The sequence below is a fragment of the Colossoma macropomum genome, unplaced genomic scaffold (genome assembly GCF_904425465.1).
Source record: "Colossoma macropomum unplaced genomic scaffold, Colossoma_macropomum, whole genome shotgun sequence".
Taxonomy (NCBI): Eukaryota; Metazoa; Chordata; class Actinopteri; order Characiformes; family Serrasalmidae; genus Colossoma; species Colossoma macropomum.
This window is the reverse complement of record NW_023494805.1, coordinates 14545814-14572568: the sequence shown is the minus strand read 5'-3', so window position 1 is coordinate 14572568 and position 26755 is coordinate 14545814. Positions and strand designations below refer to the sequence as shown.

Sequence of the window (26755 nt, the reverse complement as noted above, 5' to 3'; positions counted from 1 at the left end):
GGAAAAAGTCAGAGTATAGGTACCGGTAGTGATATCAAAACATTTTGAAGGATACCCGGTTACTGGCACCAACAGGCTCAGGAAAGTGCTTAGCAGCATACAGAATCAAGATAATCCCTCATGTCTAACAATGCAAATGCCATCTGAAGTGGAAATATCAGACTCACAGTCAGTTTTCAGTCTTTAGCCAAAAGCGAGGTCTATACTCCACCACATCACAACATTCCTTGTCTACAGTAGCATGCAATTAAAGATTATATAGTTATATAATTAAACATGATTCAAATAAATGTAAGAGTTGTTTACCACAGGGCTGCAGACTGACTGTATTCATGAGCGCTACAAACCTCAATTCAGTGGTTCTATCAATCAGAAAAATAATACTTGCTGGAGGAACAAACATCATCTGCTTCAGTGTAACATATCACACACCACAGAAGAGGACACTCAAATTACAACATGAAACTTTAACCATTTAGCTCAGACACATGACCTGACACATTTGCCTGCAAACCATTTCATTTACAGATTCTTAAAACTGTTCCAATGTAGTTTCGGGAGCTTTTGAATTTCAATAGCAGTCAATGGGGATTGCTCACAATTTTCTTTTCATGATGCCGGTTGCTATTCAGAGCTTTAAGTCAGTTTTTAAGAAGAACTTGATGCTGTATCTTTTGGCTGAAACACACCATGCTTTACACAGTGACCAACCAGTGAAGTCTGTGGTTTTGTGTGGTAGCCTTTAACATACACGTCAGCTCAAGTGGATATGGCGAGCAAGCAAGCGAGCAAGCGAGAGAGAGAGAGAGAGCCAGAGAGAGCCAGAGAGCAAAAGAAGCAGAAGTAGCTGACGGATCACACCAACCCTGGTACAGCCTAATCCCTCACAAAGGCCTGAGTATATATAAACACACTAGGGTGTGCTTGGATCAGGTACTGAGATATCTCCATTAGAAACCATTAATTATTCATTAATTGTACGTTAAAAGTGCACAAAAATCTTTAAAAGTAGCACATCATTGCTGTCAAAACAAAACACAGTATCATTGAAATGGTAACTTCACAAAAGAAGTAAATAAACTAAGTTTAATGTATATTAATGCATCAATATATTATTTTAAATAATTTTTGAACCATTTCTACTGTTCCACACTCATGTAATGTTCACACCACATAAACGCAGTAGTAATACTACTACTATTACTGCTGCTACTACTACTACTGCTAATAATAATAATAATAATAATAATAATAGCAAACAAATATATAAATAGAGAAAAGTGATCAGTGATGAACAAATTATGACATTTGGAATGGAAAAAGAACCTTGTTGTCATGCTTATCCCCTGGATAATACCTGGTATTTCCAGTACTTTGCCCAGGGCTGAAGGTGAGTTCAGCGAAGCTGTGGTGTCACAGCATGACGGTCAAACAGGAAGCCTAACTGGAAGCAAAACCGGCTCTTCGGGCCCTCTCTGTTAAAATTCTGCACAGTCTAGCATTACAATCCAAGCCACAGCCGGCACCAGAGCCAGTTAGGCAGTAAGCAGCCATAATGAATCATTTCACTAACGGATAAAGGATTAAGAGTGTTGTGAGCTTAACAAGGTTTGACATTTCATATGTCATCCAAACAGCAGAATTCCCTTTTAAGGAATGCTACATAATCTTGATCAGCGTCGGCGTATGAATTCCTTCCCTACTCTTCATTCCAAGCACACAGCACCTGCACTCATCTACCGCACAAAGCCATTTGTTCTTGGGGTGCCAGCATATATCATAACAACAGCCTGGCCTAAACACTGTAGTTCAGAGTACATCTGAATCAACACTGAGGGGAAACAGACATGAAAGACTGCAGCCCCCTTGCACAGCTCACACTTCAACAATTGTCAGCAAGCTAGAGGTGGAAAGGACACACCTACAGCATGACAGTGTCATGTTTCTCTTTCACCGGAGAGAGGCCTGCCTTCCTGCCACATGTCCTGTCTTTTACTGTACTCACAACGCCATTCTTTTATCTTTTCTCTCAATCTTTCCTAAGCCCCTATACCATTTAGCAGGCTTCAATGAGACAGTACAGCTGTGGCAAACATATATATATACCACACGTTTGAACTTTGTGATCCGGGAGCTCATGACTAAATGCAGAGACCTCATTTGGATAATAAATGCTGTAACAAGGTCACGTCAGATAATGCCAAGGTCACTATAACAAGCTGACCATAACCAACCTTACAGTATGAGCCTGCTAAACACATGTAGCCTTTCAACACTTGAGAAACCATCCTCCAAAATCTAAATGCAGAGTGAAGTGACTATGACCATGTTACAATTTTGGCCAGTTTTTACGGCCATTTTCTTGCGGTTTTGGAGCGCAACTGCAGCAGTCATGTAAAGCAAGACATCTGAGAAAGAGGTCCATCAACTCATACTGACATTAAATTCAATCATGTTCAGTTACATTAATGCAGTCTGCAAAAGCACCCTAAAAAGTAGCGGTGCACAGACAATACGACAATTCTGGGCTGATGCCAATATCTTTCATGTGCATATCTGCCAATACATAAACATTTTCAAAATGCAGACATTCAGACTAAACGTTCTTGATAGAATTACAGGGAAACGTAACTTTCATTTATACAGGGCTACAAAGCCATTAAAATGAATAAAATACAGACATTTTAGCATATTAGGCCCAGCAGTAGTTAAACATTCTGCTCAATCATATCAGTTTGAAATTTCAGCGGAATCTAAAAATCTATCCAATGCCAATTCTTCAAAAACAAATTATTGCCAATACTGTTACAAATATGCATCCTTATTAAAAAGGGCCTTCTCTGCAATTTCACCCTTTTAGAGTCCTTAAAACAAAAAAAGCATTTACTAAGTAAAGAAATTACACAAAATGCACAAATTAAATTGCCACTTTGCATCTTTTAGTAGATGAACCTGACCAACAGATAAAGAAATAACAAAAAAGCATCCTTATGAACATTTTAAAGGCTGTAAACACAAACGCTGTCGATTAGAGGTGGGCAATATGGCAAAATGTAATATCAGGAAGTTTTTACGTTCCACGATGTGTCAAGATATTTATTTTTTCCTGGAACCAACAAAGTATTTTTTTTTCTTTAAAAAAATATCAACAACAATGAATCCAATTACTTGTATTGAACACTTCACACAATGTGCTGCACCAAATCCAAATAAACAGGGCTAATTATGCTCTCTTTTTAATTAAACATGCAGTTGGAAAGTGATTTTAAGTACTGGCGACTTCCACGACCTGCTCAGAAAAGCGTAGTGCGACATACTGTATTAGAATTTCTCACGATAACGATAAATATCGTCTTATTGCCCAGCTCTACTCTGGAGCACACCGACTCGTTTGTTTATTACAGAGCACAACCGACTGTTTGGCTAAATTAGCCTAGCCAACTTGAAAGTCTGCGCTTGTGGTTCAACAGAAATGAAGCGCATATCGACTCGTACTTAAGTACCTAACTTTTACAACTCTGAATACAGATAGCCAAACCATGACCGTTGATACGAGGTAATAAAAGACATATGCCGTTACTTAAAAGTGTGCGACGTTTATGATTCCGCCGAATATGAGTCAGTCAATCTGTCTGCTAACCTCTCCGTTAACAGCAACCGCCCTCAACTTCCTCAAGCGGCTTTACATTTGAGACGGGCCGACTTTCTGAAGAGCTGAGTTCACGTTAGTTACGGTGGGCTGTGCTCTAACTTACCTGTGTCGAGCTGAGGGGACTTGTGGTGGACTGTAGTTTACCTGTGCCGACCGACACACCCTGAAACACCTGCAATTCCGCTGCTGCAGCGATAATGGCGCCCACAGAAGACGAAGCTAAAGTTGGCTTCTTGTTCGAATTTTTCCGTTCCACCTTAAATGTTGAAACACTAGCATTTTGGTGGCTGCGTCTGGGGCGCCAGAACGTAACTGCCGCACCATTTAAGGTGGAACGGGAAAATTCGAATAGGAAGCCAGCTTCAACCTCGTCTACCGAAGTGGTCTTTGCGTGCCCAACTGTTGCATCCCCCCTCAAAGCTAGTAAGTAAACTAGGTCAGCTTCACACACTCCGCTGCTCTTACTCCAACACTGTTTACAACCTCCGGGCTTCACTGACGGTGTAACACTAAACCTCACCCACACGGATCGCTAACCTACGTTAGTTAACGCTAGCTGTCCTAAGCTGCTAACTTTCCTCGTCTTTAGCCCAAAGCAACGCCGACCAGCCACACCACTCACTTTAACTGAGCGCTTGCATAAGCCAGCGAGCTAATGCGAGTGAGGCGCCGCCACCGAAAATGCAGTTCTGTCGTTTCGAAGGCGGGTCGCTTCCACGGCTCTAACGTTAGCTACTGCAGTGAACTTGAAATGCAGCATTTTAAGACACAGGAACTTCTCTAACGAAGAGGGAGCGCACATACATACCAGCTGTTTACACGTCTATAAGAAAGAGCGCTGACATGTAGACAACTTCCAGCTTTCACCGTGCTCGTCTCCTGACTGAAACACGTCCGCAGGATGTCCAAACTGAGAGTGGCCTGGTCCTCCCCGGTAACTTTCCCCCACTTTGCTGTCGCTGCTCTCACCGATGCGTGGCGTTGCGAGTGGGCGCCATGTTTGTGTTTTGTTACTTTGGTGAGCTCTTGGCTTTCTCGGACTGACTGACTGACTGACTGCTGGAGGCGGAATGGAGCCGCCCAGAAGAATGACTCGCTCTGCTCTACTTTTTTCCGCCTTCCCCTCAGTTACACAGGTTACTTGTGCCCCCTATCTTGGCGTCTCACTGTAACAGGTGCCTTTTCTGTTCTTTCCCAAACGCAGTTAACCGCACAGCAATACAAAGCACATCGCTACGGTAGGTTAAAACAGTGTGGTTGTTTTCTGAATGACTCATCTAAAGTACTCAACCTGAGTCTTACTTAAAGGGGAATTCCAGTGATTTTTCAAAACGTCTGCATAATTCAGTGGTTGAGATGTAAACAGTCATACAGAGTGGTTCAATCTAAAATGGTTCGTTGTAGAGAAACTTACACTCAGGTTTCTTTACAGTGGTGGTGATAGGAACCAGGGGTCACAATGTGTACAACACAAATATAGCCATTTTATTTATTATCCAAAACCACCACTGAACCTAACTACGTGTCTTCTGAGTTTATACATGTAATGCTGATAATAGCAAAATAAGTCGATATGAAAAAAAAAGTTTTCTTTGGGGACTATTTTGCCTTAGAACACCCTTCACGTATCCTTCCACCATGACGAGATGAAAGTACACTGCAAACAAAGCATCGATTAAAATACTTTTTAGACTAAAACCTTATAGTCAAACAACGTCTCACTCGCCAAATAATGTAATCATAACCATTTTGTGTAACTTTCTGTGAGGGAGCTTTCAGAGTTGGGCGTCTGGTTCCTATCGCAACCTCTATGAACAGTTTTGAGTCAAAGTTTCTCTAGAACGAAGCATTTTACACCGAACCTCTCTGAATGACTTACATCTTAACCATTTGACTATGAAGAATTTTTTGAAAAATCGGTGAACTTCTCTTTTAACCTACATTTGAGATCGTTAAGGAAACCGAGAGGCCAAATAGTGCCAAAATAGAGAAAAAATATTCTTTTAAAAAATAGGTTCAGTACAAATTTAAACATTTGTTTCAAACATACACTTTAACTTCTCAATACATAACTTCTCAATGTCAGTATAACCTATAGAAACTAGCTCACTGTCTTCATCATGAGAGCAACCAAACCTAGCATACCTAATATTTCCACTTATTTAGCCTTCACCAGTTTAGTCCCGCCCATTTACACTGCAACATTCACATTTATGGCATTTGGCTGATGCTCTTATCCAGAATGACTTGCAATTCAGTCACTATACAGAGGTAGGTGAAGGTAGTGTTAGTAGTCTTGCTCCAGGACTCATTGTTACAGTATAGGGAGGCACAGATGTTGGCCAAATACACTACTATACCTATAACATAAGGAGCATTTCTGAGGCCAGGCTGCTGTTTTCAAAGAGGCACATCAGAGGGCAGCTACTCAGAACAGTGCGCACTGAAATTTATCAATCTTAAAACCACAGTAACATTTTAATACTAAAGGATGAATGTAATAAGGATCAAGACCGTTTCTGGTACATAAAACCATAAACATCAAATACATGTACACAATATATAATATAGGAGCCCTTTATTTAGACACAAAGGATGACTGCACAAAGTTACTTTATTACAACATTCACATTTAGCTTGTTACATTTATTAGCCCAATTCATTTAATTTCACAACTGTACAATCTGGTCATGTCACTTCATTATGTAGCAATGAACTTTTACAAAAATAGTACAAATTATCTTAAGACAAAGTAAGGCAAGTGTTAAACTGTTAGGGCTGAAACACTAAAGCACTACAGCTAGGCTGTGGGGACCTTTCCTCCATACATTGTCTCTCAGTTCCCCTTAACCAGCCTGCACTATGGCACTAAATACAGTGATAAAAGGTTGAGGAGGGACTGCTTGTGCCATGAATTGTCTAGACCCCAGACCACACTTAGAATTCATCCATGGGTGAAAATGTTACTAGATTGGGCAGAGTGAGCTCCTCTCGTACAGGAGAGGAAAAACCCTCCAACTGGTCCAAGTCCAGAGAAAACATCTTCCCACCACAACTGTTTAACACTGGGCTCATTCTTCTTGCTGATGTCAAGACATCAGACTCAGTCTCCCTGTGTCCCCCTGTAAAGGGGGACTCGCCCAAAGTAGCCAAGCGTTTCCGAGCCATTTGGAGGGCAGTCTCTGCTTCAGGAGATTGTGAGACAACTGGAGGAAGCACAAGTTCTTCCATCTCTTCCTGGACTTCTTGAAGTTGATCATCACTGCAGTTGAAAGAATCATTTTCCATGTCTGGAAAGGTCTCATGCGCAATGCTGAGCTGTATGATATTGCCGGAGCTTTGGTCAAGAGCCTCCAGCTGAGAGGAGTTCCAGGTGACTGTGGAGTGAAGGGAGGCCCCCTGCTGGGAAGGAGGGGGACTGTATGGTGGCAGGTCAGCACTTGACGCTGTAGAACCATTCAGCGAAAACGGTTCTGGACTGGGGCTTCTCTCTTTGGCCTCAGATATAGGTGTTACGAGAACAAGGAGGCTATCCTGGCCTCTCCCATGCTTTTTCTCAGCCTTCCCTTCTTCTACAGCTTTCCTCCATGAAGCTCGGACATCCATAACTGGAGAGGAAAATAAGGGGAAAAAAATATGGTACACAAGATTCACAATTCAGAAGACAACGCTAGTGTATAGTAAGTGTATTGTTTTTTGAAATACTGTTGCACAGATGATGTCATTGTAAATTGAAGAACTTAAACCTCATTTAAAAACTAGCAGGGAAACTTACTCAAGCTTTCTGGTGTGCGAGGCAGCTGTTTCTTGGTTGTGAAAGGATCAGACAATGTGTTTAGTAACTGCTCAAGCTCCATACCACTTCTCCTACCATCCGCTGGACTCATTGTTACAGCTTCAGCAAACTAAAAAACAAGAAGAGGTACTGAATTCTAAGAAGAATTCTCAAGTTCAAAACACTCAAGAACAGAAGGACTGTCTGCTCCGTATCTGTCCGTAGCGATTTCCCTCAATTCGCCCCGGTCATCAGAAAGCAGGTATGATCTAGGGAGAGCTAGTGATAGGCAGAGCATAGTTCAGAACTGCCCATGTATCAGTCTCCCATACATTTTTGAAAATCTTTACCTCTTGAGATGAGTCAGTTTGAGAATAGAGTGAACATACCTGACTTGCTAGGTTGTCATATTCCAATTCCAGAATCTGAGTCTTTGGCTTTGCAGCAGATGTCTTATTTCGTGAAGTAAAGGGTTTCCTATGGCTGGCCTGTGGATTGTGAAAAATAAAACTTCAAGGTTTTTCCATGCTGGACATGACATTTTTTCACACAAAGCTAATTCTTATATCTGCTTTGTAGATTTTTGTTGCAGTTTCTTTCAAAGTCATGTTAGTGATCAAAAATACGCTACAGCATAAAAATGTGCTGGAAAGCTCTGCAACATGAGCTTTCCGCCACCACAAGTCAGAAAATCATTATTTATTTGAATATAATTCATCAGAGAGCCAGTGTTCAATAACACAAACACCAGGATCTTTGGTAATTCCAACCCTACTTGAACAGAGCTGGGAGTGGGAACAACTGCTGGGGATTCAGCAAGGCCAGCCAGAATTTCAGGACGTGCCATGTGAGGTGCCCTGTGAGCTGACGCACACTGTGGTGAGGTGAAGCAGCTAGAAAAAAGTAAGTCTTCAGTTTTGTCCTCAGTTAGAAGAGAGCTGTTGGAGACAAATTTCCTTGTAATGAGAAACAGTCACTAAAAATAGCCAACAAATAGAGTTAAGACATTTTAAATTCTTGCTAATGTTTTGTTTGAACGAGTAAGGACAGCAGGAAATCACAGCACCTTGAAAAGTCAACTTCCTTTTTGACTTCATCCAACAAACAAGGTTTTTCTTTATGGGCCTGTTCTATCAATTCTGTAAGAAACAAAACACTTTTGGCTTGGTTGTACTGAGAAACATGTAACCAAAAGAAAGCCAAAAAATCTGAATTTAGACTGAAGTCCATAAACTTACCAGGAAGCTTTGCTGGATATTGTGAGAAGATACTAGCCTTAAAGACAGCTTCACAGGCTGGTTCGAATGATAAAGGTGCCATTGGAGAAAGGAAGTCCAAAACCTGTAAAACACACAAAAAGGACAAAGCAAGCCTGTTTATAACTTCTATACACTGGTTTATAACTTCTTGCTTTAGCAAACATAAAGACACAGATGTGCATTTAGCCACAAATTCCCTTTTCAGAAGCCAAAATACAATAAAAAAACAATACAGTGGAAGCACTTCATTTTAGCTGTAGTTTAACCCAGTCAATAAAACATTCTTCAGTCAAGTAAACTAGTTACTCGCATACTTACAGGATCCTCCTTGAGGAAAGAAATCAAGGGAGTGTGCCTCAAACACTCAGCCCACTTCTTTTCCCAGTCCAGCTCCAGCTTCCGAATTGAGCTTTTAGTCTGTGGTACATCCTCCTTGACTACTTTACGCCTAGAAAAACACCACATGAATTTAATGTGTTCACATGGCATTTAAAAAAAAGACCTATACAGGTGAACATAATCAGTTTAGGCACTATGAATCCACTACCCATTATATTAAGGACAGAACTAGCTAAAGCTCAAAATGCATGAAGAAAATAAGAGATGTGTTTTTATCTGTTTTTTCATTCTAGCGTTCTTTCATTCCATCCTCTTCATTCATTCCAACTCCATCTTCCCAAGGCTTTATATTAGAGCAGGGTTATCCAATCTTTTCTACTAAGGGCTGGTGTGGCTGCAGGTTTTCACTTCAAACAAGCTGAAGCAAACCTGAATCCATTGTTAAATCAGTCGTTCTTAGTCTTCAAACATTTCATCAGGTGATCTCCTGCTTTGGTAGTGAAAACCTGCACCCACACCAGCCCTTTGCGGCTAAGACTGGATACCCCTGTATTAGAGCAAACAATTGGTCTTTCCCTGTGGGTGGGGTCACAAATTGCTCTCACCTGAATCTAATAAACAGCTCACTAAAGCAGAAATCAGTCTTACCAGCTGGTGTGGCTGCAGGTTGTCATTTCAATCAAGCAGGAGCACAAACAATACTTATTCTGATAGTTTTAATAATGTGTTATTGCACTCTGTCCAGAAACATAAAAAACATACATGATATGCACCTACTACCATTCTTTCTAATTGATACCTCATGTTTTTCAATGTCTCCTTTGAGCGGTTCATGAGCAAAGCTTGTTCCTGAAGAGTCTGTTGGTTGAGCCGTGAAGTGGGATGTGAAACCTTGGCTCGCTCTTCATTTAGGAGACTCAATCCCACATTCAGAAACTCTAGCAACCGCAGGAGGACAGGTTGGTCTCCCTCATATAAGCTTCCAGTGCTGGCCTAAGAACAGCAAAGGGAGAGAAAGGATGAATGTGACGTATTTATCAGTTTGAGGCAGAAGTCACATTAGTCCAGGGATTTTAGCTGAAACATTCAGCAAAACTACTGTAAGAAATCTTCATTCAAGAAAGTGCAGCTGTCTGTTCCAGTCTGAAATGTGAAACAAAACATTGGTAGTTTGCTAATAGAGGTTAGTTTACATTACACATGTCATACTTGATACCAACCATGATACCCGGCAAGCCTCTTTTTATTGCCAGGAAGATAAAACATCCATTTTCAGCTGCTTGTAAAATAAGAATGCAGCTATTTTGCAAATTGTTGCCAGGAAAATTGTCTGGGATACTAAAGAGAGGATAAAATTCAGCATGCCATGCCTTACCTGATGTGATAATCTTTCCATTCGCTCCAGCAAAACTGCAGGTATCTTCACACTGATATCTCTTCCATCTAGTGCATACTGGTCCACCTTGCCCTGGATCACACTATCCAACACGCTTTGCTCTCCTTCTAGGCTGGACAAGGCTTTATCAATCTCAGCCCATAAGCTTCTAACCTAAAAATCAAAGATGAAAGTCAAGTTCACAGAAATTAGTGCCACTGCAAAAAAAAGATGGGACACCGAAAAATGTATTGCATATAGATAGCAAGACAATAGCAAAATCTTTGTTTGCTTTCATCTTCAAAAGTATGATTAAGTGTGGGTCTAAATAATTATTCAGCCAATGACTTTTCTACACATCTGCATTGCATACAAATATATCAACATTTGATGTACATTACACATCTTTTTTGAAAGTACAACAAACCTTGCATTGAATCTTTGTCAGTTGTTCACTTTCCAAGTCCATGTTGTTCTCATGTTTCCTGTAAGGAGAAGTCATTTCATTACAAGAGAGTCAAATGCTTATAAATAGGATAAATGGCACAAAAATGTTTGTATATAACATAGAATGAGCTTAATAAGTATCAGGCTGTAATAAATATCAGGCTATCAGGCTGAATTCTCAACTGTGACAATTGTTATTAATATTATAGCGTAGCCTACCAGCATTATATACAGTTTAGTTTCCTAAAAAGTTGGGCTGCTGTGCAATAAAAACAGAATGCAGTGATGTGCAAATAATTTGAACTCTATATTTAATTAAAAATAGTACAAAGACAACTTATCAAACTTTAAAAACTGAGAAATTTTATTGTTTCTGAAAAATATATGCTCACATATGCTTCCCTGAAAAAGATGTCATCTGGATGGCAGCATATCTTGCTCTAAAACCTGTACATCATTCAGCATTAATGGTGCCTTCACAGATGTGTAACTCACCTTTGTCATGTGCACTAAAACACCCCTATACTATCATGGATGCTGGCTTTTGAACTGTGCACTGATAATAAGCCAGATGGTCCCTCTCTTCTTTAGCACGGAGGGCATGGCGTCCATTATTTCCAAAAAGAATTTAAATTTTTGATTCCTCGGACCACAGGAACCTTTTCCACTTTGCCTCAGTCATCTTAAATGAGCTCGATCCCAGGAAAGAAGGCAGCGTTTCTGGATCCTGTATATATATGGTTTCCTATTTGCATAATAGTGGTTTAAATTGCATTTGTGGATGCAGCGATGAACTGTGTTCATAGACAATGCTTTTCCAAAGTGTTCCTGAGCCCATGCAGTGACTTTCCCCAAGAATCTTGTTTGTTTTTAACGTAGTGCCACCAGAGGTTCGGAAGTCTACAGCCAGCCAACATTGGTTTTCAGCCTTGTCCCCTGCATACAGAGATTTCTCTGGATTCTCTGAATCTTTTGATATTATGTACTGTAGATGATGAAATCCCCAAGTTCTTTGCTATTTTCTGCTGAGAAACATTACAGTTGAATTGGTGCACTATTTGCTCACTCAGTTTTTCACAGAGTGGTGAACCCCTGCCCATCTTCACTTCTGAAAAACTTTCTGGGATGCTCTTTTTCAAACAAATCATGTTATGTTGTTTACATTTTGCAGTGTCCCAACTTTTTTGGAAACAGGGTTGTAATATTTAAAAACTAGTGTGTTGGAGTGCAGAGCCTAAACATGTCCACTCATTAAATCATCTCTTTGTATATCACAACTTATGTCTAAAATCTCAATGTAAAATATTAGCACTTATAGATGAAAAGCACAAGAGCGGATTTGAAAATTATGCCTTTCAACCTTGACATCTAGTTGCATGAGTTGTCTCTTTTGAACTATATAATTAATGCAAAGTAGATCTGTAATTCAATCTGGTCCTTGAACCAAACTGGCTGTCAGAAATGGTTTGATTCCACTGCACCTGAATTCTGAGTTAAGACTTACTTGAGCAAATCATCATAGTTGACTTCTTCTGCTTTAAGGTCCCTCAAAGACTTCTCCAAACGTCTGCAACAGATAAAGACACTAAATCTCTTAGAATGAGCTCAAGTTTCTCAAAAAAAAATATATATAAATCCCCATGCAGACCATTCATTTTCAGTACAATGTCATATTTATGTTTCTGTAGCAATAATAACTGTTGCTAACCTAGCCCTCTTCTGATAGTCCTGAATAAGACTGTCCTGCTCCACAGACGCTCTCTGAAAAAGTCTCTTCACAACCTGAAAACGCTTCACTGCCAGCTCAGGAGAGCTTGCAGGAACAGCTGCAGCCTCTGGAACCCATGTGCCATCTAAATGTTTGACAGAGCACAAAGTTTGAGAGCAGTACAGTGCATAAAACATGGCACAAAACCTATACTTCTTTTTAGGAGAAATACAAGATTTGTTGAGTGGAAAAACTGCTAGTAAATACATCACCTAAAATACTGTACCTGTGGTGAAAGTCATCATTATTTTTCCCATGACATGTTTGGCCAAGTGAAGCATCAAATTGATGAATCTTGGTCCGGAAGGAGAAAGTAAATGTGACGCAACCACCTTGGGAAAATTGCTCCCTTCTTCATTCTAAGTACAAGATAAAAGACATGCAATTATATTAGCATACACTCTGTACACCTCTGATCAGCCATAATTGTAATTATATAATGATCATGTAAATAATGTACGATAACCTTTTTGTTTTTTTGCCTTAACAACAACATACCGCTATTTCCTGGAGCCATCCAACAGCCACTTTACGAAATACAGCATCTGCCTTGTGATCCAAAACTGGCCAGCAATGTCTATGTGACAAAAATTACTGTTTCAGTCAGATGTCAAACAGTGGAGACCCATAATGGATTACCCATTAGTGCAAGTCTTCCTTTTTCAGTTGTAACCTACCTGAACGCATCCTGCGCACGTGAAGGGTTCAGCTTCTTAAACAAGAAATGGATGACAATGTAGAAAGCCTCTTTGTTTGGTTTATCAAACATGTTCCTAGCAAATAGCAAACAAGATGGTGAGTACAAAGGTACTTGAGAATTTATGGCCAAAGTTATATCACTATGCCACATAATGTTCTAGAATAATCTGAATAACTCATATTTACTATGCATACAGCATGACAAGCACAGGCAAATATGCTCCACTTCTGCAGAAACAAAAGCATGCCTGCCGTGGACAGTACTTTCTAAAAAGTACTTTTATCATTTCTTTGTACATTGAATTGCACTGTGATGGACATTCACATTTTTACCATCTAATGAAAATCAGAACACATAATGAACATTTTCAACTTATTGTACAGTAACAATCAGTTGACATGTGGGTTTTAATGTTAAGATCAGTAGTAATCAGTAACGTTATGTTGATCGCACATCATGTGCATCATGAAGTCCCTGATGTACGGATTTATTTTTGTTCCCTGGTGTTGTACTGCTACAATTTTTAGCTCCTGGTTGCATAAAAACGCCATATTTAATATTGAAGTTTGTTCCATGTAGAAGATCTTGGCTTATTTTTTTACATGGAGAATCAACAAAGTATGTCCTGGGGTATTCAAACCTTTGCACACGACTGTAACGCTATATGTACTGAAATTTCTTAATAGTTCATCTACAGTTAGTGAAAATACTTTTAAAGTTATCCCCTGTGAAATCTCAAGTAACGGATAAACGACAAAACTACAAAGTGCACACTTGGGATAAAAATCACAGAAAAATACTATACGTGCTGCTATTATGTACAGAAATATATTCAGTACGGTTTGCCTTATGTAGGTTAAAGTTACTTACGCTCCGAGATTGAGATGCTTGGTGTTGGTTTTGTTTGCCGTGTTATTGGCAACGTCGAGGTGGAATTCGAGACTCTGAAGAAACCACCACAAGTATTTACCGTTTGATTCCTGAAGATGAGACATCATGGTGGCTACATAAACCAGTTAAACGGATACTTTGTCCGGCGAGTCGGAGAATAATGAGAATCAAAACAACAGCTAACTGCCCGTCTGTGTGACGTTAACGCTGGCTAATGTTAGTAGCTACGGCGCGCTGCACTGTCCGGAGCGTTTCTGAGCGTTAAAAGTCCGATAGAAAACATTTCACTCAAGAATATCTACTGTCCGACATAAATAACTCAGTAAAAACTTCCAATGTATAAATCCTCTTCATTTGTTCAGCGGCCGCCGAACTTCGCTCCGTCCACCATTTCCCACAAACCGCCAAAGAGTTTGAGCCAACTGCGCCACTCCGGAAATCAAATGTAGCTACATCCGGCGAATGAACGTGCTGCACTACTTCGGGCGAGGCCGATCTCCGATCTCTATATCATAAACATTCGGCGTTTAAACAGCGGGTGATTTGGAGATCAGAGAGTCTGTTCTGCCGTTTTAATTTACAGTACTTTCACTTTTAATACAGTTTATTTGTTAAAAAAAGGTTACCTGCGAACATTTTGGGGAAACCCCAAATCCCGTCGAGCACTTTTGGGATGAAAAAGAACGGAGATTGCCAGGCCCTCTCATCCAACAACCTCACAAATACTCTTCTGGATGAATGGGCAAAAAAATCCTCCGACACACTCCAAAGTCTTGTAAAAAGCCTTCCCAAAAGTGTGGAAGCTATCATAGCTGCAGAGAGGGAACTAACTCCATGGTAATGCCTATGGATTTAGAATGGGATGTTATAAAAGCTCCTGTAGGTGTGTGGTGTGTAGGTGTCCCAATAATTTTGTCCATATAATGTATTTTTACTTGAGTGCAGGGGCATTGCTAGGCCAGCTTTAGCTGCACTTTAGCCCCCCCTCCCCCAAAAAATGTGATTTAGCCCCTCTTTCCAAATAAATGTACATTACTAGTTTAAATCATCTGTAGTTTATTCTCATTAAGTCTTTAATATTCGACTGTGCCATGGCATCTCCCAAAGCACAATATGTTGTGATAACAGGGCGCGACCTGGGGGAGGCGCTGCTGCTCAATTGCAACTCTCCCTCTCCTGCGCGACCAGTGATTTACTAACGAAAGGTGAAAAGTGGAGCCTCGGCTTGGATAATCATATCAGACCATGTGAATTGTAAGCCAATCATATCAGACCTGGGGGAGGGTTTCTTGTTTTACTCGCTCCTCAAAGTACAGACAACAGCCAACTTAAAAGAATCTGAAGAAACTTCTCTTTACAGTGAGAGTGTGAACTAGCATCACAGATAGAAATTGTTATTGACAGCTCTTTATATTATTTGTTTTTACATTTCTCTTCAGTATTTTGAAGCACGGACACCAGTATTTGCCATATGTTGTTGTTAATGTCAGTGAAAAGGTCATATAGTGTTGATCATAATGCAATTTTATATCCCTTAACCCCCTTAGCGTCCCAGGCCCATTACTCAGTAAGTACTGGGACTTCCGTGCAAACTGGTTGAGCTATTCTTAGGTCATAGAATTGTGTAACAAAGCTTTGGGCCAGTCAGAGAACCCTGGCCATTTAATCTTAACCTTAAATGGCTGCAGCTCCGTTGAAGGAAAACTGTGACTGTAACCAAGCTAAAGCAGCAAAGTTCTCTGCATGGGGGCAAAGAACATTGGCATCTTAAAATCTACTTACATTTAAATTCACAAAAATGTTGACTAACTAATAAAAACAGTGCTATAATTGTACATTGTAATGGCCTAGATGTTTATGTAACCTTATGTAAGGTTATGGAATAACTTGCTTTGTCGTTTACGTTTATTTGTTTTTGTGTATTTTTACACTATAGAACGCATTAGTGAGAGCAAGGATAGTCAACAATATGGACCAAGTCAAATAGTAGAAAGCAGCTGCCTAAACACTTCTGTTCCAGATTAGAACGTATTAAAGGCATTAACATGCATGCAAAATAATGACCAGGAATCAAATGAGGTATATTTGTAAAGTATTTATTTAGATACTTTGATGAAAGGACAGACTTCATCTGCTCAAAACTCATCCTCAGAGTTATCACAATCCTCAACTGATGACATATCAGGTTCTGAGGCCAGATCTGAGAAGGTAAAGTCAGGCACCTGTGAATGGTATGAAAGAAAGTGGTACTATTATTCAAATTAAAGTAGGTTTTATATATAGACATTTTCGTTTAATTCCCAGTCATTAAGTAGAAGAATTTGTTTTTCATTGTCAGGAAAAAAGCAGAAAACATATTTAAAGCATATTTAACAGAAAACAACCCAGAAGCCTTAACAATTTGTCAGTATTTAGTGTGTCTATCTTTTGCCTTTATTGTAGCTTGAGAGACTTGCTGTCAGTTTTTCAAAGAAATCTGCAGGGATATTTTTCCGCACCTCCAAAGTTCAGTCTTAGAAGCTGATTGCATTTTCTGTTTTTCACCATCACAGTAATACCAATTACAAGTTTAGACTCAACAATCCATAAAATCTCACTTCACATCTCGGATGTCCAATTTCAGTGGTGTTGTGCAAATTTTCTTTGTTTATTTCCTTTTCGCAGTAACAGCTTCTACACAGCTACACATCCTTTCAGACTCATAGTGTTGAGTTGTCTTCTCACAGTGGAAGGATGGACAGAAACACCTGTTGATTTTTTCAGATCTGAAACAAGAGAGGAGCTTGATTTTCTCTCTCAAAGATAAAAGCTTTAAGTACTGTTTATCTGATGGTGACAGTTTTGGTGGTCTACTAGGTCCTGTATGGGTGTTAGGAGTCCCATTTTCTCTATATCTCCTAATAGTTTTTTCGAATTCCAGTCTTTTTTCCCCCACTCATTTTCCTTTGACTTTCCCTTTCCTTATGCAGATAGATTATCTTATACCAAATCTCCTCAGAAGTATCTCCTTTAGCCATTTTAGATAAACATGAGAAAGAAATTTGCGAGGCAGCTAAGGTAAGTTTGGGTAGTTGCTTGTGTGAAGGAACATAATGTCAGTGGGATCTTTGGGAACTGCCTTTGTTAGGAGGACACAGCTTTAACTTGATTTTAAGATTGGAAGATTGGAAGACTTAAAGTGGCAGTAGAGTGTACAAAAGAGTGGCAAATTAAATATGGATACATTTGATTTAATACTTAGTGTTGTAGGCTTTTTGTAATTTTCTGTTAAATGTTTCCTGCTTTTTGTCCTAACACTGAAAAATGAATAATTTGTTTGGACTGAACACTGAATAAGGGAAACGGTGGACATTTGCAAAATACCGTTTATACAATTATTCCAAGGACAACACAATGCAACCAAATTTTATGTTAATGAGTTTATTAGAAATGTAGAAATACTATAACAAGGGAATGCATTACATAAGCAAGCACTTTATGGTTACAACAACTGTGATTACAAAATCACATCAAAATACATTGTTCAATTTTATCTGGGGTGCATCTGTTGCAAACTGTAGAGTTAATTGAGAACATCATGCAAATGTGGCAAACTACTATTTATGTAAAGGATGAAAAAGATGAACATTAGCAGGATGTGATGTAAAGGAATGTGCATTACAATCATCTCCACAAGATAACACAGGCTTAGCTGAAAGTCAGAAAGCATTATGAAAGCCTCAGAGTTAGTGAACCGATGTTTCTTATCAAGCTGCTGCATCTACTGAGACTTGGCACTCCTTGCTTTTTTTGACTGGGGGCTGTTGGAACTTGCGCTTGGCTCCATGCGGGGGTAAAACGGACCTACCAGCCAGTTAAGTGGCGTGTTGTTGACCAAGTAATCCAAGATGTTGTCAATGGAATCTCTCATGCAGTTCAGCTGAACTCGAGTACTGGTGAGGACTGAATCAGACAGGTTACCCAGAGCTGCAGCTTTACTGAATCTGGTGTAGACCTCCATGGCCAAGTGACTGATGGAGACAGCCTGCTCTTGGATGTTCTGTGGAAGCCCCTGGAGGCTGGACACAAATGCCAAACAAGTGGTCTGTAGCTGCTGGCTCAGGTTGCGGGCGATGGTCAAGGTGCGCGATTCAATTTGCTGGAGACCAAAAGAAACGAAAGTGTGAATGTGGTCAGGTACCTATGTTTGTCTTATTGTTATCTATTAGTAAAAGTGTTTATCTGTTCACAAAAAGAAACGGTGTCTGTACCTCTGCCTCACTGTCTGTTTCGCTGTCACTCTCCATGTTACTCTGAGTTGTAGACCTCCAATCCATCAGCGTGCTTAGTTTGTCATGCATCTTCTGGTTGGCACCATCAATGTTCTTTTTCGTGTATTCAATCTGATGAATCAAGACAGACCATTTATGTTCTTTTGTGCTGTCACACTATAATCTTCCTTATCCAGTGGATTTCATGACAATATCTGGTTCCAATTAAATGGTGAGATAAGCATATTAAGTATTTCTGACTTTGCAGATTTTAGTTCAGACGGCCTAGTAAATAAGCCACTTGTTTTGCTTTTGTGTCAAGGACCAAAAAGTTTAGGTACTGCCTAATCCCCTCCATAATTTAATATTCTACATATTTCATACTGTGAAACAAAAATATCTTATTATTCTTTACATTTGCGAACAAACGGCATCTGTCCTGGCTTGTCAGGCTACCTACCAGGTCCATGGCATGGTTCAGCTGGGAGATGGACTCTTGGCTGCGTTTCTTGGCATCATGAACCTTGGTGACAGCTTTCTGGTATGCCCTCTGTCGCAGCTTGGTAGAGAGAGAACCCAGTCGCACGTAGTAGCTGGGTTCATCTGTATCACTATCAAATCCTCTGGTCGAATTTGTCTCACATTCTGCAAGAGGATGAAAAAAAAAAAAAAGAGTATTAAGAAAATGAGGCTAAGCAGATGCTGTTTAAAAGTCTGGGAATTTCCATTGGAGTGATCTAAACAAAAGATTAGCCCTGAAAACAAAAAAACGACTGTTTACATTTGCACTCAAGGGCCTCTTTGAGATGAGCTTGGTCAGATGACCGCTAAATGAATCGGCTTAGAAGCTGTTTTCTGGTGCAAAGAGGAATAATTCTAAGTACTTAGGGCATAGCTAAAAGGCTTGTATAACTGATCCATGCAAAAATGAGGCATGTAATCTTCCAAAACAGAATGCTGACATGAGGAAATACCAGTTTCAAGAGCATGTGACTACAATTAAATTACACAAGAGAAAATATGGGGTATTCAATTTAGTTTCAACAGGACTCTTACAATATAACAGCTCACAATACACAGCAAACATTAGTTTATACAAGCCTATTTACTACAGTTAACCAGAAAGCTCTCTCTCTCTCTCACCTTGCTCAGCCTCAGTTTCAGGCAAGTAGCGCTCTACCAGGCTTTCAGAAGTGCTCAGAGCAGTATCCACACCGCTGCTCACCAGCTTGCCCACACGGCTCTCCATGACCGTGTAGACACCACCACCGACCACCAGTCTAGTTTTCACAACACTCTCCTGCACCGCTCCCCTGGTTCTGCCCACTACCCCACTCAGGGTAAGAGACACAGTGTCCTTGGCCCCATTCATAGTTTCAGATACTGCCTCTTTGGCACCAGTCACTACTTCTTTGGCACTGGCGACGAGCTATAGGATTAAAGAAAAAGTTCAATGTATAGGAGGAAAAAGTGAATCATTAAACTTTCTGAGCCATATGTTGATTATTCAGTTATTCTGTAATACAACTAACATCCATGTTATGTGAAAGTGAGGACCTGAACTGTGGCCATTACAGTTTAAGGGGTTAAATCAGACATGAGCAAAAGGAGGCCATGAAAAAGATTACTGGAAAACTGTCAGACAGAAAACCTTTTGTTGAGTCACTGAGTAATGTTGGCTGACCTGTTCAGAAGGCTGATGAAGAATTGGCAGCGTCTTCTCAATCTTGTCAAGACCCTTACAGGCAAGGTCGTTAGCCAGAGAGACTAAAGAAAGAAGGGATATGAATTAAAGAGAGCTTGTTTTGTGTTCATCACCCTTGTAACTTCTGTGTAGACATGTTCTCATTTTCCTTTTCTGCTGAGTTGCAGTCTTTTTGTTACTTTATCTTCGTTCATATTGTGATTTTTGGTGTCATTTTCTGTTGTTACTACAAGTTCTCTTATGGATTTTGTAAGCGACCTAGAGCAACCTGGCGCTACATAGATAAACCTCATTATTTATTGTCATGACACAAATCAGTCTAGCAACTATACTTACTCTGAGGTTCCAGCTTGCCAATGATTGGTAAAGCACTGGTCAGGGCAGCTGAAGTGAGTGATTTCACCCCCATCTCTGCAGCCTCGAATACGGACTTGAAGTATGGATGGTTGTCTTTGGTGTTGCAGTACACGTTTGACACCATGTCATAGGTGGAGCTGACCAGGGGGAGGTTGGCCACTCGAGTAACCACATTCTAAACATCATGAGAGGTTAATCAGTACAATTTCATAGGTGGGCATCGAATATGGAACAATCTTAGAGCTGTTTGCTAATTCTGCCACGCTAAACACAAAATATGACACCTATTCTATCAGGATCTCACACAAATGTTTCAATAAATGTTTAATAGTTTAGTTATCTGAGTAGGACAGAACATTCTTGAATAAAACCCAGAGCTACTGGAATGAGGATTATGCCTGACAACCAATAGTTTTAAGAGAGGAAACAGAATATATACACAAGAGGAAAGACAAAATGATCTATTGAAGACAAGACAAGATATCCTTTAATTAAAAAAAACTTTTTTGAAATTTTGCCCTTAATGCACGTTGGTCTGTGTTAAAGGGGAATTACACCAATTTTTCAAAATTTCTGCATAATTAAATGGTGAAAACAGTCATTCAGAGTTTTTGATGTGAAATGCTCCATTCTAGAGAAACGTACTGAGTCAAATTAGTTCCAGTGGCAGAAATAGGAACCAGATGTTTAAAGCATTTAATGCCTTTAAATGCTACCTCACTGAAAGCTATTACATGAAATGGCTACAACCATGTTATCTGACAAGTGAGACGTTGTACAATAGTTTTGAGACTTTGGCCTTAAACATATTTTTTAAAACATATTCATGGCAGATAGGTACAAAGACGGCACAGTAAGCCAAAACAGTAAACAAAGAATACTTATTTTTTCAGATTTTACTATTATCATCACATACAAAAACTCAGAAGGTATGTGTGGGTTCATTGGTGGTAAATAGCATGACTATATGTGCTGTAGACGTTGCGACCTCTGGTTCCTATTATCACCATTGTAAAAAAAAAAAAAGCTCTACAATGCACATTTCACACCAAAACTCTCTGAATGACTGTTTACATCTCAACAACTTAATTATGCTGAAATTTTGAAAAGTCGGTGGAATTGTCCTTTCAGCATCCTGATATCAGGAAGCAAGTATGCTGCTGTACAATTAGAGTAGTTTTATCTTCAGCTTTCATCAGTTTTAACAAATACAACGTGATGAGAATAAATGTGTAGCGCATATAGCAGCATTAGGAAAAATGCCATACTGTCAACAAGATTAAGGTTTACTTTTGTTGCGCTGTGTAACATTTTGAGAGAATTTTAAGGCGGTTGTATCTACACACCTGGTTTGTTATTTCCATAGGAGCCATCTTTCACTGTAAAAAGAGGGAAAAAGTCATGTAAACCTTGTTCGAGGCAGTTATATGGACTCTTGTCGCGCTCTGAAACTACCGGAGAGAAGATGAGGAGCAGACAGGAAGAGTGAACGCGTTGATGGGAAAATAAAAGCCTTTAAGCTCACCTGTATAGCTCAGAGTATCGAGTACAGACTACTGGTCGATAGTGAACTTCAGGTGTCCTGTCAGGAGTGTTCAGTGCGCCTGCTGAGTGTCTCTGAGGGTCTCTGCTGCTTTTATACTCTCTCACAAGCGTTTGTGGCAGCTGACCAGCAAAAGAGCAGAAGTAGTACAAAGTAGTACAAAGGTCGCGCTCACGTCACCGCTGCTCTTCTCAGGACTACGGACCAGCGCGCGCGGCCGTTGCGGCGACGTGACGTCAGGCATGAAAACGGCGCTTGACTCCTGAAGTTCATTCAGCTCAGTTTAATGTGAAAACAGAGTTTACAGAGCAACTTCACAGAGGAAATGGCAGAAAAAACTCTAAAAGAACTGAGACCAGAAAAGGAGCTGTGACAGAAGCAGAAGGCTGTATGGTCATTAGTGAGATGATCAGAAAAGTGTCCGTGTATTCACAGCATGGACATCGTCAGGCAGTGTAAAGTGCTAAATTGTCTTTTCATTACAACTTTACAGACATGTGAAGACTTTGTGCAAGCAGTGTGTAATTTTCTGTAACCTGTCTGACTCACCGCTGAGTAATTTCCCTTTGTGAGTGACCCAGACTAAGATGTAGGTAAAAGTTCACACAAGACAGTACACTGACACTTCCGTGCATGTTGTAAACAGTGGTGAGAAGTGATGGAGTATTATCTGCTCTACTATAAGCACCCACTACTGTTTACTATGAAGTTTTACTCCATTCAGTCATTCCAAACCCACAAGTACGGGTATTGGAATGACTGCTTTCAACAATATAAAACCGATTTTGTTACAGATAGATGTAAAAAATTATTCAAATACAATGAAAATATTCTAAAGTTGTAAACAATTTATAGGAAGATGTAAAAATGAAGAATTTTCATTGATGAATGGAGCCGTAGATGATGCAGTAATAACTGAGAAAGCTGTATAGCAGCGAGAATTAGCTTATAATAAAATTAATATGCAAAATGCCTCTTCAAAAAGCACTGAACCAATCTTGCTGATTAAACAGCTATTCATAGTAATTTTATGGGTAATATTTTGATGCTTGATTTATTATTGAATAATATTTACAATTTTTACAGTGTCATAATTCTCATTGTTCTCAAAATACTATAAATTGTGAACAGACCACAGATTTATGCTTGCTTTGGTGGAGTTTGTAACATTTCAATCTACACTGTATAAGTTACTGTATAACAATTATTGTATGACAAGTGATTTTAAACTTTTTTTAACAGTAGTGTATAAACTTTAAAATATGCAGTTATTTGAAATGTGATTGTTTCATAGAATCATTGACACTTGTCTATTTTTACTGGTTGTAACATTAAATTCTCCATTCTTTCACTTTCAAAGTCTCTTTAATTTGACTACAGTGTCCCCATGTTCTACTGTTATGACACTGAAAAGTTGAACATTGAAACCTGGTTTCAACACTGACTAAGAAACAGCGCACCCATTTTGGAGAATATTTTGGGCACATATTTTATATGCACGTCAGTCATTTTCCTCTACTGAGTCAACTAACCACACAGATGGTAGTCAAGCTGTTTTGGAGCACTAGGAGCACTCAAAGAGGATGGTGAATACTAGCAGCCAGATCCCAGTTATACTGTATGCAGTTGGGAGTTGTAACTGTCCTGGAGGCACCGTAGGCCTTGCTCAAGAGTTGAACAGCGGTCATGGACATGACCTACCTCTTCTATTCCACTTCATCACAGCCGCCTTTAGACTATGATCTGATGATATGGCCTAGGATCTATGTCCACTTTTTATTGAATCATGAAAGTGTCACAATCACGAGGAAGAACAGGGCAAAGTGCATCCTGACAGCATTACCATGACATCATGCTTTATAGTATGATTTCATCTAAATTTATTAATGACTTATACAAGTTCAAAGCAAAGCTCTGTCACCTCTGGTTGCTTTGACTGTGTGGTGTTTCGTCGCTGATTTAATTCAGTTATCATCAATAACCTCTGATCACGCTACAGAAACTTTTAAATCTCTGTTAGTGTCCTTGACTAAACTCTGTTCCTCTGTTCTTTAGCGTGAGAAGATTCAAATTCTGACCTTCCTTATTTGCCAACTTACTTTTAGATGCTCTTGTGTCATTAAATCTTTATATAAATATTTGCAGTTTGCAGTTTGGCTAGAATACTTGATAAGCAACAATGACATTTTATTGCTTGCACCACGTAGGCTGTTGCAGCTGCGAGGGTTCAATGTCCTCAAGTGAACTTTCAGCCTTTCTGTTTTAAATCTTCTCTCACAATACAAACAGGAATCAGCTGTCCTGGTTGGAGTGAATGATGATGCTCCATACAATAGTAGTGGAAGCATTTTACATAAAGAAAGCATTATTTTTGAGTCCAACCCCAAAAAAGAGAAAAAAAGAGTAAAGCTCCAGAGGAAAATAGCAAAATGTATTCTAGGCCTAAGTACAGCTTTTTCTCATAGAGTATTAAATGTTAAACAGTACCAGTGCTCTTAGAAAGTTTGTGAACCCTTTAGGATTCTCTAAATTTCTACATAAAATGTGATCAGATCTTCATCTAAGTCGTAATAATTGATAAAGAGGACCCAATAAAACAAACAACACAAACAATTGTATACTTTTTCATTCATTTATTGAACAAAGTTTGTTGGTAAATGTATATGAGTTATCAGTTTGGTATTGGGGATAATTAGGGTCAAGAGGTAGTCAACTGACAATCAAGTGAGAGTGTAGGTGGCCCTGTAAAATATCAACTTGAGCTTTTCACTATTAAAGTCAGGTCTTTCCTACACACATTTGTGAGCACGCACCCTGCCTTGGAAAAAGAAGAGTTCTGAGGATCTCTGAAAATAGGTGGTTGATACCTAACAGGCTTTAAGAGGTTACAAAATGATTTCTGAAGAGTTTGAAATTCTCCACTCCACTGGCAATGTTTAAGGATCTGCAGGCCTCTCTTGCACTGGCTAATGTCAGTGTTCATGAGCCCACCATAGGGGTGTCACAATGCAACTGTTGCAAGACAATATGCACTGTGAACCAAATAAAATTAGATTTCATGCTATAAAATGCAGAAATGAATTCTATAGTTCTGTTTAATGCAGTCCATGATACTCCTAAAACTGAAAACCACAAATGTAAAGAAAACTGTGCAGCTCTCAGAACTGGAAAGTCTACCTAAATTCTACAGAATAATGGCAGGGCACGCATCTGTGAACTGAAGCTTAACGAAAAGTGGATCATATAATAATGGGCTGTTAATGATCTGAATAGTTGGATCAGGTGTGTTGGGAACAGGAAGGACACTACAAAGTGCAGTGCAGTGGGCCTCCAGGACAAGAAAAACACTGATTTAGAGTCTATAGTGCAGAAAGACAACAACCCTTAAGACACCGGTTAGTCTACCAAAGAATAGTTAAAACAGGAGAAAATTTGTGTTTTGGAATGACCAAAAAGTCCAGACTTTAATCCAATATAAGTGTTGTGACAGAATCTGAAGATCTGAAGAGTTCTTTAAGGAAGAATGGGCCAAAATTCCTCCAAGTCAAGTGTGCAAGACTGATCAACAGTTACAGGAAACGTTTGGTTGAAGCCATCGCTGTTCAAGGAGGTCAATTACTGAAAGAAGAAGTTCACATACTTTTAACATTGGATCACTTTATTCAATAAATGATTGAAAGAAATATATAATTGTTTGTTTTATTGTGTTCTCTTTATCTATCATTATGACTATAAAGAACTAATCACATTTTACTTTAGATTTATGTAGAAATTCACAGAATTTAAAGGTTTTAAAAACTTTGGAGCACCACTGTATATAGTATCCTGTATACTGGTTTAAACTATTTGTATTCATGGTAGGGTCATTTATGACATACTGCTGTGCTGCACCCATGCAAATGTCACTAGTTTTTTATAGTTTTTGTTTATTTCTGAAGATATCATGAAAATCGCAAGGGTGAAAATAATTTACTATATTGTTGGTAAATTTGACAATGATAGTAACTGGATTTAAATAACCCTTGATAAAAGAATGAAGCAAAGATCCATTATGGCACTGGAAGGTTTACCTTTTGTGTAATTTTCCATAATTAACACTTTACTAGATCTTTACAGCAGTAAATAGAAAACATCTATGTCGTTTTGTGCTGCTGTCATTGGTCTGATGTTCAACAAAAATTAAACATCAGCATGTGTGGTAAAAAGTCATTGCAGCCTTGCCTCTAGACTGGTAAGGCAAAAGAATTAATAAGCAGCTTTACCCGGAGGATGTAGACCTACTTTTTTCAGCAAAAAAGAAAATATAAGAGAAGCAGTAACAGCTGTCTCCTAATACAGACGTAGTCATGATGAAGAATAAATATTAAATTTAGTCCTAAACTTAACCTTGGAGGGCAGGGCAGTAAAAATTGATGTTTGACAGTCTGCAATATTTAGTTCAGGAGCAGATTGGATATTGTGTTGAAGACCTGAAAGACTTCAGCTTGTTCTGTAGAGATCATTTAGACCAGTGTTTTTCAACCCTAGTCCTGGAGGCCCACAGCCCTGCACATTTTAATGCTTTGTCCTGTTTTAGGTCAGCCAGTTTAATTCAATAATGGGCTGTTAATGAGCTGATTAGGTGGATCAGGTGTGTTGGGAGCAGAAAGAACCCTAAAAAGTGCAGGGCAGTGGGCCTCCAGGACAAGAGAGAC

The 26755-nt window shown here is 39.4% G+C and overlaps 3 protein-coding genes and 1 non-coding gene across 6 annotated transcripts in view; all 4 read right to left on the bottom strand.

Annotated features, from left to right (window-relative positions):
* dennd4c (DENN/MADD domain containing 4C) overlaps window positions 1–4833 on the bottom strand; it is a 57593-nt gene extending 52760 nt beyond the window's left edge. The window contains exon 1 of one of the 3 annotated variants that reach the window (XM_036596735.1): window positions 4461–4833. The gene's annotated coding sequence lies outside the window, so the exon portion shown is untranslated. Of the gene's footprint in view, window positions 1–3755; window positions 4347–4460 lie in introns of those variants that run through there. The other 2 variants (XM_036596733.1, XM_036596734.1) reach the window with 2 other exon arrangements.
* A 1380-nt stretch (window positions 4834–6213) lies between these two features.
* Window positions 6214–14637, bottom strand: haus6 (HAUS augmin-like complex, subunit 6). The gene is made up of 16 exons (XM_036597185.1): window positions 14186–14637; window positions 13293–13388; window positions 13114–13192; window positions 12842–12974; window positions 12556–12700; window positions 12352–12414; window positions 10828–10885; window positions 10401–10574; window positions 9825–10018; window positions 9005–9134; window positions 8666–8768; window positions 8494–8566; window positions 8203–8365; window positions 7817–7915; window positions 7428–7557; window positions 6214–7260 (listed from the first exon to the last, which is right to left on the bottom strand). Exons 1-16 carry the CDS (start codon window positions 14311–14313, stop codon window positions 6590–6592), a joined length of 2439 nt encoding a protein of 812 aa, XP_036453078.1. The 5' UTR covers window positions 14314–14637; the 3' UTR covers window positions 6214–6589.
* LOC118826797 lies at window positions 7626–7756 on the bottom strand. Its single transcript, XR_005008799.1, has one exon.
* A 2973-nt stretch (window positions 14638–17610) lies between the features above and the next one.
* plin2 (perilipin 2) lies at window positions 17611–22181 on the bottom strand. Its single transcript, XM_036597378.1, has 8 exons — window positions 22044–22181; window positions 21865–21897; window positions 20498–20693; window positions 20141–20223; window positions 19600–19885; window positions 18917–19101; window positions 18457–18588; window positions 17611–18344 (listed from the first exon to the last, which is right to left on the bottom strand). The coding sequence occupies exons 2-8, from the start codon at window positions 21889–21891 to the stop codon at window positions 17967–17969; spliced, it is 1287 nt and encodes a 428-aa protein (XP_036453271.1). The 5' UTR covers window positions 21892–21897; window positions 22044–22181; the 3' UTR covers window positions 17611–17966.
* Window positions 22182–26755: the final 4574 nt, after the last annotated feature.